At 39.8% G+C, this 17,967-nt stretch overlaps 1 protein-coding gene across 4 annotated transcripts in view; it reads left to right on the top strand.

Moving 5' to 3' along the window:
* INO80 (INO80 complex ATPase subunit) overlaps positions 1–14,654 on the top strand; it is a 69,887-nt gene extending 55,233 nt beyond the window's left edge. For all 4 annotated transcript variants that reach the window (XM_068945885.1, XM_068945884.1, XM_068945883.1 and 1 more), the window contains exons 28-36: positions 594–688; positions 4,586–4,658; positions 6,338–6,496; positions 7,896–7,998; positions 8,561–8,649; positions 9,473–9,628; positions 10,834–10,993; positions 11,797–12,012; positions 12,619–14,654. In XM_068945885.1, coding sequence (XP_068801986.1) covers positions 594–688; positions 4,586–4,658; positions 6,338–6,496; positions 7,896–7,998; positions 8,561–8,649; positions 9,473–9,628; positions 10,834–10,993; positions 11,797–12,012; positions 12,619–12,836 — 1,269 coding nt within the window. In that variant the 3' untranslated portion in view covers positions 12,837–14,654. The remainder of the gene's footprint in view (positions 1–593; positions 689–4,585; positions 4,659–6,337; positions 6,497–7,895; positions 7,999–8,560; positions 8,650–9,472; positions 9,629–10,833; positions 10,994–11,796; positions 12,013–12,618) is intronic.
* Positions 14,655–17,967: the final 3,313 nt, after the last annotated feature.

Below are 17,967 nucleotides of genomic sequence, written 5' to 3'. Positions count from 1 at the left end.
GTGTTCATGCACGCAGTGAGATTCACAGGCTCTTTACTAGTGAGATAAAGCCTGGGTGGATGTTAGTGTACAGTGCAGGCTTTTTAAAGCCACTAGCCAAGTTGTTTAAAAATCAGCAGGGAGCAGACACAATGGGTATTTTGTTTTGTGAGAAAGTGACTGGGATTTGGTCAAAATTTGGAATTTGTGAAAGCAAACCTTTAAAGAAGTTAGTGATTTTTATTTACCTATTTATTTACTTATAGAAAAAAGGCGTGTACCTTAACGTTGTCTCCAGCCGAGCACATGCATCCCCAACTCTGAAACCCTGAAAGGGAAATTGTAAATGAATAAAGGCTGAACTGACATTATTATTTATTCCTTGGCTTATGTGAAATGCAAAAAGTAATTAACAGAGGATTAAGAACAGATTTAATTTCTAAACTTTTATTATTATAAAATATTGCTTACATACACTTACGGCATGTTTAGTGATGACATTACAGGATTTTTTTTCCCCTCAGTGTCAATTCCATCTTACAGCTTTTTCTTGAAGAATCAAGACTGAACAGTTTCAAGAGTCACTGTATTTTTCTGCCTTATGTCCTTTGCAGGAGTACATGGTTTATAGGAAACATACTTACATGAGGTTGGATGGTTCTTCGAAGATTTCTGAGCGAAGGGATATGGTAGCAGATTTTCAGAACAGGTAATGCATTTAATAAGGCATTTCTCTGCTAAAACATGTGTATGTACAGATTTGGTATAAGATGTAATAGAAATCAAATAAATGAGGTTTGCACTTAAGTTACGTTTTATGAAATCGAATGAACTTTGTTCACCTGAAACGTTCAAGGTGTTGGTGGTTTGCTGACCAGGATTTGCTTCTGTTGAATCCGGTTGCATTTAGGAATTTGTTGTCTGTGAAACAGAGTAGCGGAAGCAAATTTCAGTGAACTCCGAATTCTGTTTCTTTACCATTCCAAATACGCTACTGCCTATATAGCACCTCAACAGAAAGGGAACAAACGTTCGTTGGTTTCTATGTGCTCTGAGAAATGACATTCTGAAGATAAAATAGAAAACCGGGGGTATGCTAGAGCTTTTGAAACTGACCTAGATTGCTGTAAAACAAGCCATATCATTTAAGCATAATTTCATGGAATGGCATTATAATTTATTAATTTTATCTGTAATGCAGCAAGATTTATTACGAAATGTTAAACCAATATACTAATGATAAAATGGGTTTTTTATTGAGTAGGAAGATGTACTGGCTGGTTCGATTTAGTAAAATAAAATGGTTTCTTGCAACTTTTACTAGCGTATCGGGAAAGGAAGAGTTATGTATTCATTATAAATTCATATATTTTAATATAAGCTTGCTTCCACTGAGATACATGATTTATAATGTATGAATTTATGGCTGTTAAGTTGCCTTTTGATCATTAGATCTGGCTTGATAGGATGTTGCTTTGGTGTAGTAGTTCAGTCAGAGACGGTATGATACTTTAGTAGGGCTACCTTCCTGAATGTTGATGTGACCTTTAAAAACAGGGTTGCTCTGTGTTCAGAGAAGTAAGGATCACAGATTACTGCAGGGTGAAAGCACACATTCTAGGACAGAGAATAGTCCTTGTATTAACAGTCCCAAGGTATCATCGTTGAAGACTGGAGGAGAGGTAATAACTAGACTTTCAAACCACTAGCTCATACGAGGCTTAAAGACCTGAGGGACTGTGTGCAATGAAGAGACTTTTATTAAGCTCCCCTGAGCAATAAAACTTTAAAAGAATGTGTGCCAAAGTAAGTAAGTTAGAGTACTGTGCAGAACCTTTCTGCCTCTTTCTAGTTGTCAGAAGTAGGTTCCTTGCTGGTTATGATGTCCTCCTGAAATCCTGATGCTTCTTCCTGTAAGACCCTTTAACCAAAAGAAGTCAAAAAAAAATCTGTTTATTCATGAACAGAATTTATTTTTATTAATGAATAGAGCAGCTGAAGAAAAATAATCATTTCAACAGGAAATCCCTTTGAGATATAGGTCAGCCAGTCCAAACAAGAATTCCTATTAAAATATTATTTGAGTTATACACGATTTATTTATGAGAAATGTTTCCAGGAAAAAAAAAGCCTGACTGAGACTAAACTCTCCTGCGGGATGCCCTAGCCGGGTGCTGAAAATATATAACCATGGAATGATAATTTGTTCCTATAGTCTTTGGCACTATCCTGTTTCTTTTCTTTCCATATGGCATTTGCAGAAGCATTTCAAAGCTGGATGTTCAGGTGACTGCCTGTATGCGTGTTCCACTATTGTTGCAACAGTGGAAAGACTTCCTGGCCAAGGATTACCTTCGTTATGAACATGCCCATGCAGACTCCTTTGACTTTGTACCTGGTAGATAAAGTCTAGAGCTTGACAACTCTGCTTCAGTTCCTCCCAACTGTCCATAGCTCAAGATGGAATTTCATGTTGTTAGATTTCAGATGCCCGAACGTTTCTGTTCTAATTTCAGACTGCTTGGCTTTCTTGTGTTAATAATTATTTTTGTTATCTATTGGCAGTTTCTTGGGGGCTTAACTTGAAGCAGAATGAATTCTTTGAGAGTCACTTTTTTATGATACACCCTTGCCAGGTAAAGATTGGTGCTTGTGAATCTTGAGTCATGAGAAAATAATCAGTTCTGCTTGCCCTGCAAGTATGTGGATTCCAAAACCCTTAGGTTTTTTTACGTTTGAGTTATGCTAGCAGAGGCATGATACTATGCAGTGTACCTGCACTTGCTCCAGGAAGGACAAGAAAGACACTGTGGATTTGATGGATGGGCTTTCAGGAGCAGACTACCTACAAATAGTTACTCTAGAAGGAGATGTCCCATGCTGCTCATGCGACAAGAGTTTCTGGTCTCTGGTTGCTAATCTTACATGCGTTAAAGTGGAAACAATTTCCGCTGACACTGCAATGCCACATCTCTTCAGTACCACGGTGTCTCCTCTGAAGCAGAGGACCTGATTCTGTGACTGTCAAAGTACACTAATCAACCTCTCTGATGTCCTTAGTACTGCTGTCTGCTTTGTACCAACCTGTGTCCAGACCCACAGGGTGGTGAACACAGTTACATACTGCTGACTGATCAGTGGCATCAGTGAGGCTCACAACCTTTGCAGAAACCCTGGTTTCACTGTTATCACTAGAGTTTCCAATGAGTACTTGGCCATCCAGTATGTATAGACCTGCCTCCTTTTGTTCTTGTCTGCTGTGTGCAAAGCGTTAAAGCTGCCATTGAATCACAACAGTAGTAGTCCATTTTGTCTGACTCCTCAGACTGCAGCTAGGCCCAGAAGGACTTTTAGAGGTACTTGTCTAGTGTCCCCCACCTTCCTCAGTTACCTAAAGGATTTGTTAGGTTTAGAGGATTATTTGAAATCAGGTATTGGGATGCCTCATATCTGTGTCAGTGGCCAACATCCCTAACCATAAGCGTAACCATAGCACCCTGATGATGGTGCTATGACTGTGTTAGGCTTTGTGGGTCTCCCAAGGAGGTACTCAGAAATGGCTTTCCTGAACTGTGTTTTAGAATGATGGTCTGTACTCACTCCACCGTGGCCTTTTGTCTAGGAAGCCTTGTTCACTGCAGGCAACTGAAGAGTGGTTGACTTTAATGCCGTCTGAGGAATCCCGAGGAATGTAATGTCATACATTTAGCGCACACTGAAAAGGCTCCAAGGTGGGACAGTGTACGCACACTAATAATAGAATTCACTTCCAGGCAACAAATCTCAGAGTTAGAGCAAGATGAATGACTCTTCCTTTTATGCAGTATCTGATTGTTAGTACCGTTTACATAGTCATCCTTGAAACAATTTACAGTCAGTCACAACTAAATCCTTACGTTACTGTCTTGAGATGAATCACTTCATCCTCTTTTTACAAATAAGGAAACTGAACAAAAGAGATCAGAATTATTAATTTAAATCAGCAACAGAATTAGGACTAGAACTCAGAAATTTTCAGGCTGGGGACTTTATTCTATGCCTATAGGCCTTGGCCCTTTTCTAATGTGTCTCTGTATTTGCCAGTTCATTTTTATTATTTTTATTACTAATGAGATTCTTCTTCTTTTTTTTTTTTTTCCCTGCAGGAGTTTTGTTCTGTGCAAAGCACAGAATTTAGAACAAAACTTGCATCCTCATAGTTGCAACGTTTATTTTTCTTTCTTTATCAATTGAGCATCTTAGGGCAAGATTTTCTTTTTAACTTTGATCAGTTCCGTGAAACTATAAATTGTTCTTTGTCCAAATGAAATCTTAATATCCAATGTAGGCAGGATAAGCAAACTCTGGTTTGTTTTGAGGAAGAATAAGGAGCTGCTGTTGCAAACTGAATGTTTGTATTTACAGATCAGGTCTGCTGGAATATTAACTTCTCTCACTCCCTATCATATGTTTTCTTTCTTGTCCATGAACAGCGCAAAACACTCAGAAGTGTTCAAGAAATAGAAATAACTATGATCACTTTATATGGGTCAAAAAGTTTACTTCTGTGGTTACTTCTTGTTCATCATGCACAAAATAAGGGTTTTCTACTCTTCTTCCTTTTCAGGAATGATATTTTTGTGTTCCTGTTAAGCACAAGAGCTGGAGGCTTGGGCATTAACCTTACAGCTGCAGATACGGTAGGTGAAGCTTGACAGAGCTTACAAAGCTCTATGCAGAACAGAGATTGGCTTATTAATGTTTAATTTTCAGTTTAAGTATTTCCTTGCTTTTCCTGCCTCATATGCCCGCAACAGCCATTTTTCCAAAGCTGCTCGTTTTCTGCTTCCCATCCCCACAATTTATGTAGCAAAATTGGTCTTTCTATGTGAAAGTCTTTCAGCTGTATTGATCTTATTTATTTATTTATTTATTTTAGTACTGCCATTCACATCATGAAATTGCATAACCTTGTTTACTTCGCTTATCTTTATAATGCAGTATTATATCAGTAATAAAGTTGTAGAATATTGCACACCTGGTACACAGTTTTCTGTTGCATTTGGAGATGCCTTCCTTCCCCCCACATACCTTAGTAAGAAAATTTAGAAAGAAGTTGAAGGGGCCTACAAATGCAAATGACACTTTTATGCAATGAGTTCCATTTTATGTATGGACTTCTTGCTCTTAAGGCTCAGTAACAAAAGAATAATGGCACAGGTATCAACGAGCCTTTTTTTCTGTACAGTAAAGCACTGTAGTTAACCACAACTGACTTTGTATTTTTGAGTTGAGTTGTCCTTGTGCTTCAAAACACTAAACGAGTATCTGCTATTCAGGAAGGATAAATTTTTACCCTCACACTCGCTCATCGTATAAGTGCATACCGATTTAACTGCAAGAATTTGCACTCTGGAGCAGCTGGCACTAATCACTAGGGGAAGAAATGCTGAACTACATGAACGGTTCATCTTTTGAATAATAGCTATTCTAGTGCTTCTATGAGTGCATGCTGATTTGACCCCAAGACTATTGTCCTTTGCTGCACAAAACTAAAGATCTCTGAATCAAAAACCTTACTACATAATTCTTTTTTTTTAAATATCCCATCATATTCTGCTATCACTTAAAGAAATTGGAAGAGAGCAAGTATGTGTAGGATCATCAGAATTGGAAAGCTCTCGTGACTGAAGTTGTTCCAGCAGAGAAAATAGATGAAAATACATGCATGCTCCTGCAGGCTCCTTGCATGAGCAGTCTTACTTCTCAGTTGTGGTGACTTTCTGAATGCTTCACCTTGCTGCCTTAAATTTCTTTTAGCGTCTGTGCTTTGCATGGTTACAGTGCTTACTTTTAGAATGACTGGGCAATATAAATGTAATGTGATATTTCGGTTGTTTGTAGTGAGAGCACTAGAAGATGAGATTTTAATCAGGCTTGAAAGAAAAAATTGAACTGTTGCTGTTCATGTGAAATTCTAATTTGGTGGAGTTTTCTTTTTAGTGTAAATAACACTCTTAAATGGATTCATGATGTAATGAGTCATAGGCTAATCACATGGCAGTGATTTAATATGGTGATGAACTTCAGAATGTTGTGCCCCTGAAGCAGACTTAAAGAAGATAAGATTCTGAAGATATTCTGTAAAAGCTGAAACATTCACAGTGTTGAGGAGTTTTAATGTATCTGAAATGCAGTGAAAAGCCTTGAGAGTACTGTGCAAGGCTGGGTGAATTCAGCCTGCAGTGAGCAGGTAGTTCTGTGGGTTGTATAATGGCACTTTCATTTTTCTCAGTATGTTTGGGGTTTTTGTTTTAATCATCATCTTCTCTAAATGCGTTGTTTTATTTAACCCTTCTGTTCTGGTGTTCTTTTCCAGGTAATTTTCTATGACAGTGATTGGAACCCAACAGTAGACCAGCAAGCCATGGACCGGGCCCACAGGCTGGGTCAAACAAAACAAGTCACTGTGTATCGGTTGATATGTAAAGGCACTATTGAGGAGCGCATCTTACAAAGGGCCAAGGAAAAGAGTGAGGTAGGAACAAAGAAACCGTCTGGAACAAGTACATATAAAAATGGTATCAGCAGGAAACGTGTATCAAAACGAATAAAGCAACAAGAAAGATCTCTGCCGGGAGCTGGAAGGGGGAAGCCAAAAGGGAATATCTTTGTTCAAAAAATAAAAAATAAAAAAATCTGCACCCGTACCACAGCAGCACTACAGCTGCATTATATAAAGTAGGAAGAAGCTAACTATTTATACCATGGCTTCATGAAAACTGCTTCTTACGACACACTGAAACTACTCAGGCCTCTTTAAGGCAAGAACCTTAAAGGCTCCTGTTCGGGCTACTGGTTCCTTTAATATTATACTGTTATATCACAGCTGAATTTTCTTTAAGGAAATCTGGAAGGTATCGAGTGACACTTATTTAAGGTGTGAGGGTTCACAGGAATGCTCAGCGTCTTGCAGCATCAAGCAGTAAATGTATTGTAAATTTTAAACCTCACAACACTTTACTGGCAAGAAAAATAAAGCAATTTTTCTTTGGTGGCAATACCGATAATGCATACCAGACTCCGATGTTGTGGATGTTCAGGGATTCTATTAGCTTTCTTCTTGCTTACGTGCTTGTCAGCCTTTCTTTACTTAGCATTTGCTTTGCATTGTAGCAATTGAAGTATCTCCGATTGAATGCGTTCACATTTTCCCTGCTGAATCTCATCCGTTTTGCCCTAGGATGCTGCACTAGTCACCTGGCATTAGCCTGAGAACGGAGCCTAGACTTTTTGCTGGTGAAACAAATGATTGAAATTGACTTATACTAAAGCTTCAAGTCTTGAATTGCATATTCTCTTTTCATACTTTGCACCTCTCTCTCTCCCTTCCCTTCTCTTTTTTTTTTTTTTCAGTATGATTACAGCTATAGAAATTGAGTGAAGTGCTTAAATTGAGACGTTAAATTAATATGGAGATTTAGGTTTTCAGTCAAGGAGACTGAAAATTTTTTAGCCTTTAAGAATGTGATCTACATGAACCTCTATGCAAATTACTTGAAAAATATGACTGGTAATATTTACCTTGCAGGAGGTACTGCTTTATCTTTACCTACTGTTCAACAATATATTAATACTGTTAATTGTTGTTGTTGTTTATTACATGTTCCTTTAGAAGAGGGGTGGCGCATTGGACAAAGGATGGCAGTTTTCTGCTTTCTAGCTCAGTTGCTGTTTGTTTTAATAATTATACTGTCAATAAAATCTTCTCTTTTAAGTTTTGCTAATAACTTTAGTATAATAGAGAAGTTGAGACTATTCTGACTTTCACACGCTTGCCCTTGCATCTTTTTCTGGTTGGCTTTCAGTGAAGAAAAGCTCGTTGCTTCTTTGTGTGATGTCTTTTTTTTTTTTCCTCCTTTTTTTTTTCCTTCTAGATCCAGCGAATGGTGATTTCAGGTGGCAATTTCAAACCTGACACCTTGAAACCCAAAGAGGTGGTTAGCCTTCTACTGGATGATGAGGAACTAGAAAAGAAATGTGCGTAAAATTCATATTGCAGCATTCACCGCATCTTCTAGTTCATTAGCTCATGAAACTTGTTTTTTATCTCTACAAACACATGTATTGCTGATAACCACTTCTGTTTCCTGGCTCGTTTTGCGTTGCCAGCTCTTGTTAGTACAAGCTGGTTTCATATCACTTCAGAGTTGAGAGGATAAGTTGTGTAAGAGAGACATGATGATGTGATAAAGTTTTTATTGGCACTCGTTCAGGATCATTACATTGTTCCTGAATGGCAAAGTTTTGACAAGAATTATGTAGGTCATAACAAACAAGTATTAATAAGAATGCTGTTTTTCATTGTACTTTTGAAGGTAGGTGTACACTATTATATTCCTTGAAAGAAGAATTTCCCAGGAAGACTTTTAGTAATTTGGATACGAAAAGCTGTAATATAGTAGTTCTCCTTTGAGCCTTTCAGTGTAATATGGCTGGCTTTTCTTCACAGCTCTATCAGAACTAGAGTTTCTCATAATGCTCACAAAGGGATATGAAATAGCTTTCCAGTGATGACAGCTTTGTATTTCTGTTCTAACAGTGCGTCAGCGTCAAGAAGAGAAGCGACAGCAGGAAGAGACAAATCGTGTGAAGGAGCGTAAACGTAAAAGGGAAAAATACGCTGAAAAGGTACTTTGATACAAAGAGGGTGCCTATTTCAGTGATAGAGAGACTGAAAAGCTTCAAGCACGCTATAATGTACTGTGGAAACATCTTATGCAAGGGCAATCAAATAAATAAGTCCTTCACCATTGAGCATCCATCGGTAGCCGTTCCTTACACGGAGAGGGATGTTCCAAAATATGTACTGCATTTTTATTTGTCTTTTAATATGATTTACAGCTTCAGAAATAAGGAAGTACTGCTTTGTAGATTCATCAGCAGTCTACAGACAGCAGCTTTTTAAAAAATTAAATCATCCTATGATCATTTTGTGGCACATAAAGGGAGACTTCATTATGATTTCTGGAACCGTGACAAGGGAATGTAAATGTAACTATTTGGGTTTCATCTGTGTTTTGTGCTTCATGGTTTGTGTGGAATGAGGGAAAGTTAGTTTGTTTAAAAAATGATCATTAAAACTATTTCTGAAAATTCTGAATTTTTGGAATGGAGATCTTTGCATTAATTAATTGGAATTCAGTATAATGGTAAAGAATGTCAAGCTCACTTAAAAAGGCAATGGAAATCAAATAATTCTGAGAGAGTGATTCTCCAGCATTCCAGCTCTTTCAGGATGGGGGGAAAAAAAAAAAAAAACAACTAGCTTTGATCTAAAGCAGCAGCCCCTAAGGGGTCTGTTACTCTGTCCTCCAGAAGCTTGTTCTGATTAATTCTGGACAGGGTGGTCCTTAAGTTGTATTGCATTAGACATTGAGCTTTCAATTAGCTTGTTTCCTTTCTTCCTGTTTTATTGTATTGTTCATTCCCTGTATTGTTTTATTTATTTCAGAAGAAGAAGGAAGATGAGTTGGATGGGAAGAGAAAGAAAGAGGGCATGAACCTGGTGATCCCATTTGTTCCCTCAGCTGATAACTCCAACCTGTCTGCTGATGGCGATGACTCCTTCATTAGTGTAGACTCTGCTATGCCCAGCCCTTTCAGTGAGGTGAGACTTGCTGCTTCTTGGAACTATATCCTATTTCAACGGTGGTTTTACAGCCTGTAGGATTCTTGCTTTCTGTGTTTATTTTAGCTAGTATGGAACTTCAAATATGTAGGGAAGTGAGATGTCCTAAAGTTGAACCGTAAAAGTGAGAATAGTTTATTGAAAATCTAACAACTGAAATAATCTGCTACTGTGTTATTTATCTTACCCTCATCCCTTTCTTCATTTGTTGCCTGCCTGCCTCTTTTTACAGCAGGTGTGTGCCCTGACTCTCCCTCCCTCTCAGCCTCCAAAATCATTCCATTCCTGCCTGCAATCCCACTTACTTTCTTCTTACTTTCCTCTCCCTTTTTCCTGCCTTTATGTCCTGCTCACATTTATAACTTGATGCCTTTCTCCATACAAATACCTTCCCTACCAGGAATGGTCTCTTTCTATTCATGAACCAAACAGTATCCCTCAAATAACTCCTCAAAGTTCAGTTCCTTTGTAAGTACTCCTCACTAGTCTCTTCTGCGTTTCCTTCTCTGCTTCGTTCTTTTCTTCTGATTCTGAACTAGTGTGGGGTTTTTCTGCCTCTGGAATTTAGATTGCAAATTCCCAGTGACATGCATCTTACTTTCCTTCATCTTTTTGTGAAGAGTTGCAAACTGTTTTTGTCAGCAAATATATTTTGTTCTATGCCATGCTGATTAAGTTTCCTGTATTGTGTCATTCTGTTATTGATAAAGATTTTCATTAGCGATCTTGTTAGGTTAAGAATCCTGTTTTCTGTCTTGGTGGAGGTGGTGTTCCCATGGGAGCAGTCTGTTTGAGAAAGATGCACAGTTGAGCAGAGATTTTCTTAAATCTCTATGGAGCCCCCTCCTACTTCTTGATGTACATTTTAATCGATTGAAATTAAATAGTACCTAGAGGTCTTTACTGCTGCTCAACGTATACATAGTTGTATAGAACTAGTTGTAGCTAATGAGTTGTGATTAATGAAGGGAAAAGAGTTTTGTGTACATAATTTCCTTCCATGGGATGAGCGTGATTAGGCAGGATGTGAACCTGGGCAGTATGACAGATAAAGAGACAGATCAGAACAAGTACCCATTAATTACTTGTGAGTGTATGTCTTTTAAAGGTCCTGTTATGTTTGTACCCTTCATTCCCCTTTCCTAAGCTGAGAAGCTAATGGCTTTGTTCCCTGTCATGTTTAGATATCCATCAGCAGTGAATTACATATGGGCTCTATCCCTCCTGATGAGAGCAGTAGTGATATGCTTGTGATTGTGGATGATCCAGCTTCTTCCGCACCTCAGTCAAGGGCAACAAACTCTCCTGCTTCCATTACTGGTTCAGTTTCAGATACCATGAATGGTCAGTACTGCTGCTTTGACTAACTTAACTAACGTATACTTAAACCTTGATTTTTTTGTATGCCTAGGAAATGCACTTGCTGCGTTTTAATCACAGTGTAGGTGATTGACAAGATTTGGGAGGAGGTGAACAGTTCAGAAAAATGTGCCTTTTCGCTGTGATATTACTTCAGATTTGATAGGAAATCTGCCTGTTTATAGTCTGTCATCCATCACACTTCTGTTCCCTGCGTTACTTACTCTTCATAAGAGTTTTGTCCTTTGTTCCTGTGTTACAGAGGGCTCTCCTTGCATCACATGCATATCACCAAATTATAGACATCCTCAGAAATGCTCGTCTCTGAGCTTTTCCTTGAATTTGCCATAGGGCTGATAATCAGCTCTCTTTTTCTACTGGATGACTGAAGCAACTGTAATTTTATATAGTAGGATTTTATATCATGGGAAATGTTTTTAACTACCATAGTTTTAGAGACTGAAATAGATAGAGCCATAATTCTTGATGAATTTCTTTACAGATAGCACATTTTAAAATACTGTGTCTTCAAATATGAAAGTACTTCCTCCTGAAGTAATTAAAACCCCGAATCCTTCACCTCTCTATGGATTGTATTCATAATAACGACAACTAGTTGTAGCTAATGAGTTGTGATTAATGAAGGGAGAAGAGTTTTGTGTACATAATTTCCTTCCATGGGATGAATACTTGTTAACAGTTTAATGAAAATGGCAGGTACAGTGTTCAGTTGTGAGTCATCTTACACACTGTAGAAGTTACTATTTTAACTTTCTCTTTCTGTTAAGGTGTTTCACTGCAAGATACACCTCTCACTGGGAGAGGCCAGTCAGGTAGAAGTCGGGGTCGTCCTAAAGGTTCAGGCAGCGGATCAAAGGGCACTGGGAAAGGCAGAAGCCGGAAATCAACAGCAGGAAGCGCAGCTGCAATGGCAGGTGCCAAAGCAGGGGCAGCAGCAGCCTCTGCAGCTGCATACGCAGCTTACGGGTACAATGTCTCTAAAGGTATGTGGGGAAGCGGGGGGCAGCAGACTACCTAGAGCAGAATTTGGGGGGATTGTTTGTTTACAGCCTGTCAAAAAAGAGATGAAAGTACTGTATTGCTGCTGTTGCTTGTTCAGTCTCCTCTGAGGTTCGGGCAGTTGGCAGTGCGACATGGTAACAATGTGTCAGGGTAGCCAGTTTTACTGCAGCTGACCGTGAGGGGCTGGTCCAGTGGAAGTTTCATCTGCCCTTTGAATTATCTCATACGATTTTTATTCTGGTGCCCAGGCAAACTGGATAGTGTTGTTTGTCCCAGGGGTATGGCTATGACTTTTCTATATTGCTGTCATGTTGATGTTACAGCACCAGGTCCCAAAATATTCTAAGCTGACAGTGATGGAGTTTCAGCTTTATACCAGCTGAAGGGTGCCCAGGGTATAAACACAAAATGAGTTGTACAGTAAGGACATCCTTCTTTGTTAAACTGTCAGAATTCATGAACACGGGGTGGTGTTGGGAGTAATTGTTAGGGTATTGACACCATTAAAGTTTTTGTTATTTGCTGCTGAAGAGCAACAAGGGAAATAATATGCTCACATGGAATTTGATTCTCTTTTCCATTACTAGGCATGTCTGCAAGTAGCCCTCTGCAAACAGCAATTATTCGGCCTTCTGGACTTGCAGATTTTGGACCTTCAAGCGCCTCTTCTCCCTTGAGCTCCCCTTTGAGCAAAGGAAACAGTGTTTGTGGGACCCCCAAAAGCTTAAACCTGACCAGCAGTCTCATATCAGAAACTCCAATTCGGAAGCAAAGCAAAGGTGCCCACACCTCAGGCGGTCGGTAGTAATTTTGAACCCCCAAAGCTTGTCTGAACTGTGTTGGCTTTCAAAGTAGACCACCCTGCCAGCTGAAGGCATGCAGATGGATGCCTTGTTGCTGTCCAGCGTGTGTGTGTGAAAAGAAAATCAAAGCACAAGGGGAGTGGGTGGTTTATGTGAGCACTTTGATTATGCGTATCCCAAAAAATTATCTTTGCAGACACTGCGAGGAAGGAGTGAAGGTGGTCTGGGGTAGCTGAGAGAGTGTCAGATTCTTTTTTCCTTGTGTTTTATTCACACATCTGACAAAGATTCCTGAGAAAGCATTCAGCCACTCTGTGCGGTATCTTGCAGCCACATGTGCGTGAGGTCACACCAGTGTACTTCCTCTCTTGTAGCCTGAGGCGGAACCCAGCTTTAGTATTATTCTATGAAATCAGCATCTGAACCCCAGGGGTATCCTGCAGAGTCAGAAGACATTTGCGTACTGGGAACTGACAGTGTACATGCAGGAGAAATTGGGTGCTAAGCTGAGGACGTTGGATGATGAGAGAATCTCAGATTCTTCTAGAGTGGTCCTCTGGGTTCTTAGAAGGTCTGAAATTTAAAGGAAGGTGTCTCAGATGGTTTCCAGGGAGTGGACTCTTTTCAGCATCACTTGCCAGGAACTGGTTCAGAGCCACAGAGTAATGAGAACTCGAGCAGGCTTAGTGAGAACAGTAGTACAGCCTGCGCTTCATAGAATGGAAGGAGCTACAAGCCAGGTTTACGTTTCAAAGTTTGTTTGTCAGCAGGAGTATCCACTGTGTTAAGAATGATATCTCCCGTTTTTTGAGGTATGTTGAACTCTTAAAGGCTTAGAAACAAAATTAGGCTCTACTTGTACAAATCTCAAGAAGAGGGAAAGCTGAAGTGTTGAGGAAGAGTTTGTTGCTGTTCCTTTCACCGTGCCATAACAGAGCATGGTCCTGCAGCTTGCAGTGCTGCGAGGAGAGCAATGAAAAACAGTGCTGAGAAATAGGACTGTGCCATTCCCCTTTCCATCCAAATTGTGGGAAAAGTCTCATCCCAGCCCTCCATTGACTGTCCTTCCAGTGTGTTTTCCCTTCATCTTTGTGGTCGTCACACACACTAAGCTTTGAGTTCGCTGCAGTGTGCGGGTATGATAGCCAAGTCCCGTAAGACTTGACTGGAGGCAGTGCTGCCAGTGCCCGTCTGTGTTCTCATTCTCTGATTGCTCCTTCCCCGTTCTCAATGTGCAAGACCCCTCCGTAGCCCCTTGCTTTGCTGTAAGCATTGTCTGCATTGCACTGAGATTTAAATGTGGGGCAGTTCTTCTGTCTGACACATTGAATTAAATGGCTGTTCTGCCGGGGCACTTTGATCCCTCAAGAGAGAAGCAAGTTATGAGTTACAGGTCTGGGCTGTGACAGCGGAAGATGACTTTTTTTGTTATTATAGTTTTTTTTCCAACCCCAAATCCTTTGCCTGGCGTCCTACAGTGTGGAGCGAGTGCTTCCTGTTGGCTCTGCCTCTAATTTGCACACCTGAAAATAGCAGAACTGAGCTTAGTTAGATTGATTTTTAAACAGATTTGCAGGGGTTAATTGAGGGGGAGGTGGTGTTTAATTAACTCGTGAAGACTTCCCCCTTCCCCTCATGTTCACATGTACATATGATATTTAGAGGGAATCAGACAAATGCCAAGCCTTTTTTTCTCTTTGAATGTGCTGTCTATTTTTATAACTGAACTTGTACATATGTATAAAGAGAGACACATCTTTCTTTTACTAACTGGAGAAGAAAATCTTAAATAAAAATGGAGTGAGATAATTTTATGTAAATCAGTGTCTTTGTGGTTTTTATGCGTATCGCTGTATGAATGAGAGGATTAGCATTGGGAGCATGGAGGGTGTGCATCTGGAAATGTGTCTGTGGTCATATGCTGCTCGAAGTAATGCTCTCGAGTGTTAACCTTCTTTGGAATATCCCGTTCTGTAACTTTTTCATTGTAGCTGTGCAGTTATCGCATGTCTGTGTTCACTGGTTATCTGGTAATCTACTTTGGAATACATACGCAGTAGATCACAAGAAAACAGATGCAGGTGTAAGATGGATAATTACATGAGTGTCTGAACTATGGTGGTTGAATTCAACACAGTTGATTTCTTCTGGGGACATCGTTCCCCGAAGTTTCTTTTGTGTGTGGGGGGGGTTTTTTCAGTAGGATTTGAAAGGACTCTCTTCTATGTAGTCTTGCTAGAAAGTTGCATCACAATTTGGTATAAGTGGGGAGAGAGGAAAAAAAAAAAGGTTTGTGATCTGAAAAGACTGCAAAAATGCAATATGTACTGTTGCCTGCTGCAGTTTTGGGAGATTAAGCGAATTCAATAATATTGTAAAAACTTTGATAATATCAACATTTTTTATATTGAAATCATTAAATCTTCAAAAGAAATAGAGAGTGACATGATAAGTTGTGACAAAAGTAGTGATAGCCTAACTGCTTGCGAAACTTCAGTCAGACTAGCAAGTTCTGGAAAACCTAATACAGCAGTGAAATAAAGAAATGAGCTGCTAGAACGTATCCATCTCAGTTTCTGTGAAGAGTTAAACTGATCCATTCTTTGTACCACGCACAATAGAAAAACTGAGATTTCTTGATATTAAATAGGGAACTGGGAAGAATTTGTATGAAGGCTGTTCTGTTCTAATTTCTCGATTTGTGGAATTCACTAGTGCTAGAAAGGCAAACGGTTGTGGGACTTCTTTAAGGAGGTGGAGGAGGTTTTGTGATTGACAATATGGAAATACTGCCGTTTAAGCGAGTAAAATGGACATGCCTGCTGAAACTTCCTTCTTTGAAGGTTTACTCTGGGCATCTTTTTTGCTCAGACTCTGCACTGCACAATTCTCTCATGCATTAATGGCAGAGAATGTCACATTGGAGGAGGACTGAGCTATTTGTTAGTGCCAGAAACGAAACACTGAATTAATGGAGTTTGTGATTTAAGCCGCAATGGTGAAATAGATGTTAATGTTTTGGGGGGTGTTGGGAATTTTTTGTATGTTCCTCATGCCATTTGATTATAGCATTTATATCTTTACACATAATTACTGTGAAATTGTAAAATACAGACCACTGATTAATATTACTATTGAAGCTATTTAAAGGTAATTTTCTTAGGTCATCTGGGAAGTTAGGACTACGAGAGGCTCTGTGTGCCATTGTGTCCCATCCCCACAGACACATTTTTCAGTTTACCCTGCAAGGGATGCGTAGTTCAGAAGAGTCCCCAAAACACCCGTTCTTCCCGCTGCCACACATCACCTGCAGCAAAATCTTCCTAACCAGTAACAAAATTAAGGCCAAAAAGTGCAACTGTAACGTGCCTTTGGAAGAGAGGAAGAATGACTGAAATCATTGCCTTTTCTCAAAAAATAGGTGGGGTAGCTGGAGAGAGGAGGAAGTCTAATGATGACTTTAACCCTTTGAGTGTGGGCAGAACATACCAGCCAGGCCCCTGGTAAAATGCAACATTAGAAAGTACCAATGCAGTCTGCCCTACCTGGTGTCTCTGGCAGTGCTTAATCTTCAGCACCCCAGAAGATGCCAAAGCCAAACAAACAACCTAGAGGGAAAAAAAGCCATGAAGCCAAGTTACACATCAAGAGAGAGAAGAACTTCTTGCTCATGCTGGACAAATTGTGAAAGCCAACCTGTAGGATTAATACATTATAAAAAAGAGAGTACTCTAGTCTCCTTCTAACTTCTCTTCAAAACCACATACATCAGGTAGCCAGGGACTTATATCATGCTGTCTTCAGCAACTCTCCTGTTTAGCCATGCAGTCCCTTCCACACAACCCTATGTTTTTTTTTAAAGGTGGTGTGGTTCCTTGATTGCATGATATCTTCAGAATTCTTCTAATTTTTGATTTTAATTACTCTGTAATCAACTGAGGTCCATTTAGTCTAATTAATGGTAGATTAATTAGCTTGCGAGGCTTTTTCTCTCTCTATGCTAGATCAAGTCTGTTCTCATCGTTTAGTCAGCCACTAGATCTCCTCTTTCTGTTCTGTAAAGGTTTCTGTAGGAGGGTTTTCACCTAGAACTGCTCTAATCCTTAACTTCAGGGTAGGTATACTGCATTGTCCGAATGGCTTCTGGTGTTACTTTCATGCCTTCTCCCCTTTCTGTTGCATGCTTTCCCCTCCACAGTGTATCTGCTGATGTTGTCTCACATTTTGTTTGTGGAATGCCTTATGCCTGCCTAGGGCTATGTTTTGTTTAATGCCCGTTTTCCTGAAATATTTCCGTTAGCAGCGTTTCCCAGCGGAGGTGGCACGCAAAGCACTCAGTGAGAAAAGATCTGGGCAGAGGGAATGCTGCTCTGTGACCACTGCACTGCCAATCCTGATCTCCCGCAGAGCCAGCTGGCCTGCTTCTGCTCCCAGATATACTAAACAGGCTCTTCCTCTCATTTCTGCCTCCATCGTTCATTTTGTTGACTATTCAATCTGAAACACACATTAATACCTATGAAGGAGCTTTATAGGGATGTCTTGTGCTCCCATCCTTGCTCAGTAAGGGGTGGTTATGCCCTGAATGCTGTCCTTTCGACATTTTTGCTTGATTAGATTGAAAACAATTCATAGCTCTCTACCCAAAGACTTGCTGCTTGTATGCTGAGTATAACTGAGACATATATATTAAAATAAAGGCAATCACATCTTTGCTCGTAGGCATGAGCACCCACTGAATGGAGAAGGAATTTTTTTTGTTTTGCTGCATGAACCAGATGCATAGTAGTGAATGAGAGAGGAAGGGGAGATTCATCATTTCTCTCTGGAGCTCTGGAGCATGGATGATACAGATAGCCCCGCTCTCAGACTCAACCAGCAGGTCTGTATTGTAAACAGCAGTTTTTCTCGCAGCATTCAGATTAGCATTTGCTCCTCTGAAAAGCGTGCAACAAATACCTTATGAAATGGAGAAAGGTGTGATAACGTAAGCTGGGTTTCTTCCAGCTTTACCCTCCTGTTAGGTCCTGCCTCTTCCATAAGGAAAGTTACTCCAAAACTAATGGATCTCCCAGACATTTTATAGCAAACTTTATTTACACAATGCTGTTCTTGTGGCATATGAGGCTATTA

Source organism: Struthio camelus, chromosome 5, assembly GCF_040807025.1.
Source record: "Struthio camelus isolate bStrCam1 chromosome 5, bStrCam1.hap1, whole genome shotgun sequence".
Taxonomy (NCBI): Eukaryota; Metazoa; Chordata; class Aves; order Struthioniformes; family Struthionidae; genus Struthio; species Struthio camelus.
The sequence above is the reverse complement of the archived record's forward strand: the minus strand, read 5'-3'. Positions and strand labels throughout refer to the sequence as shown.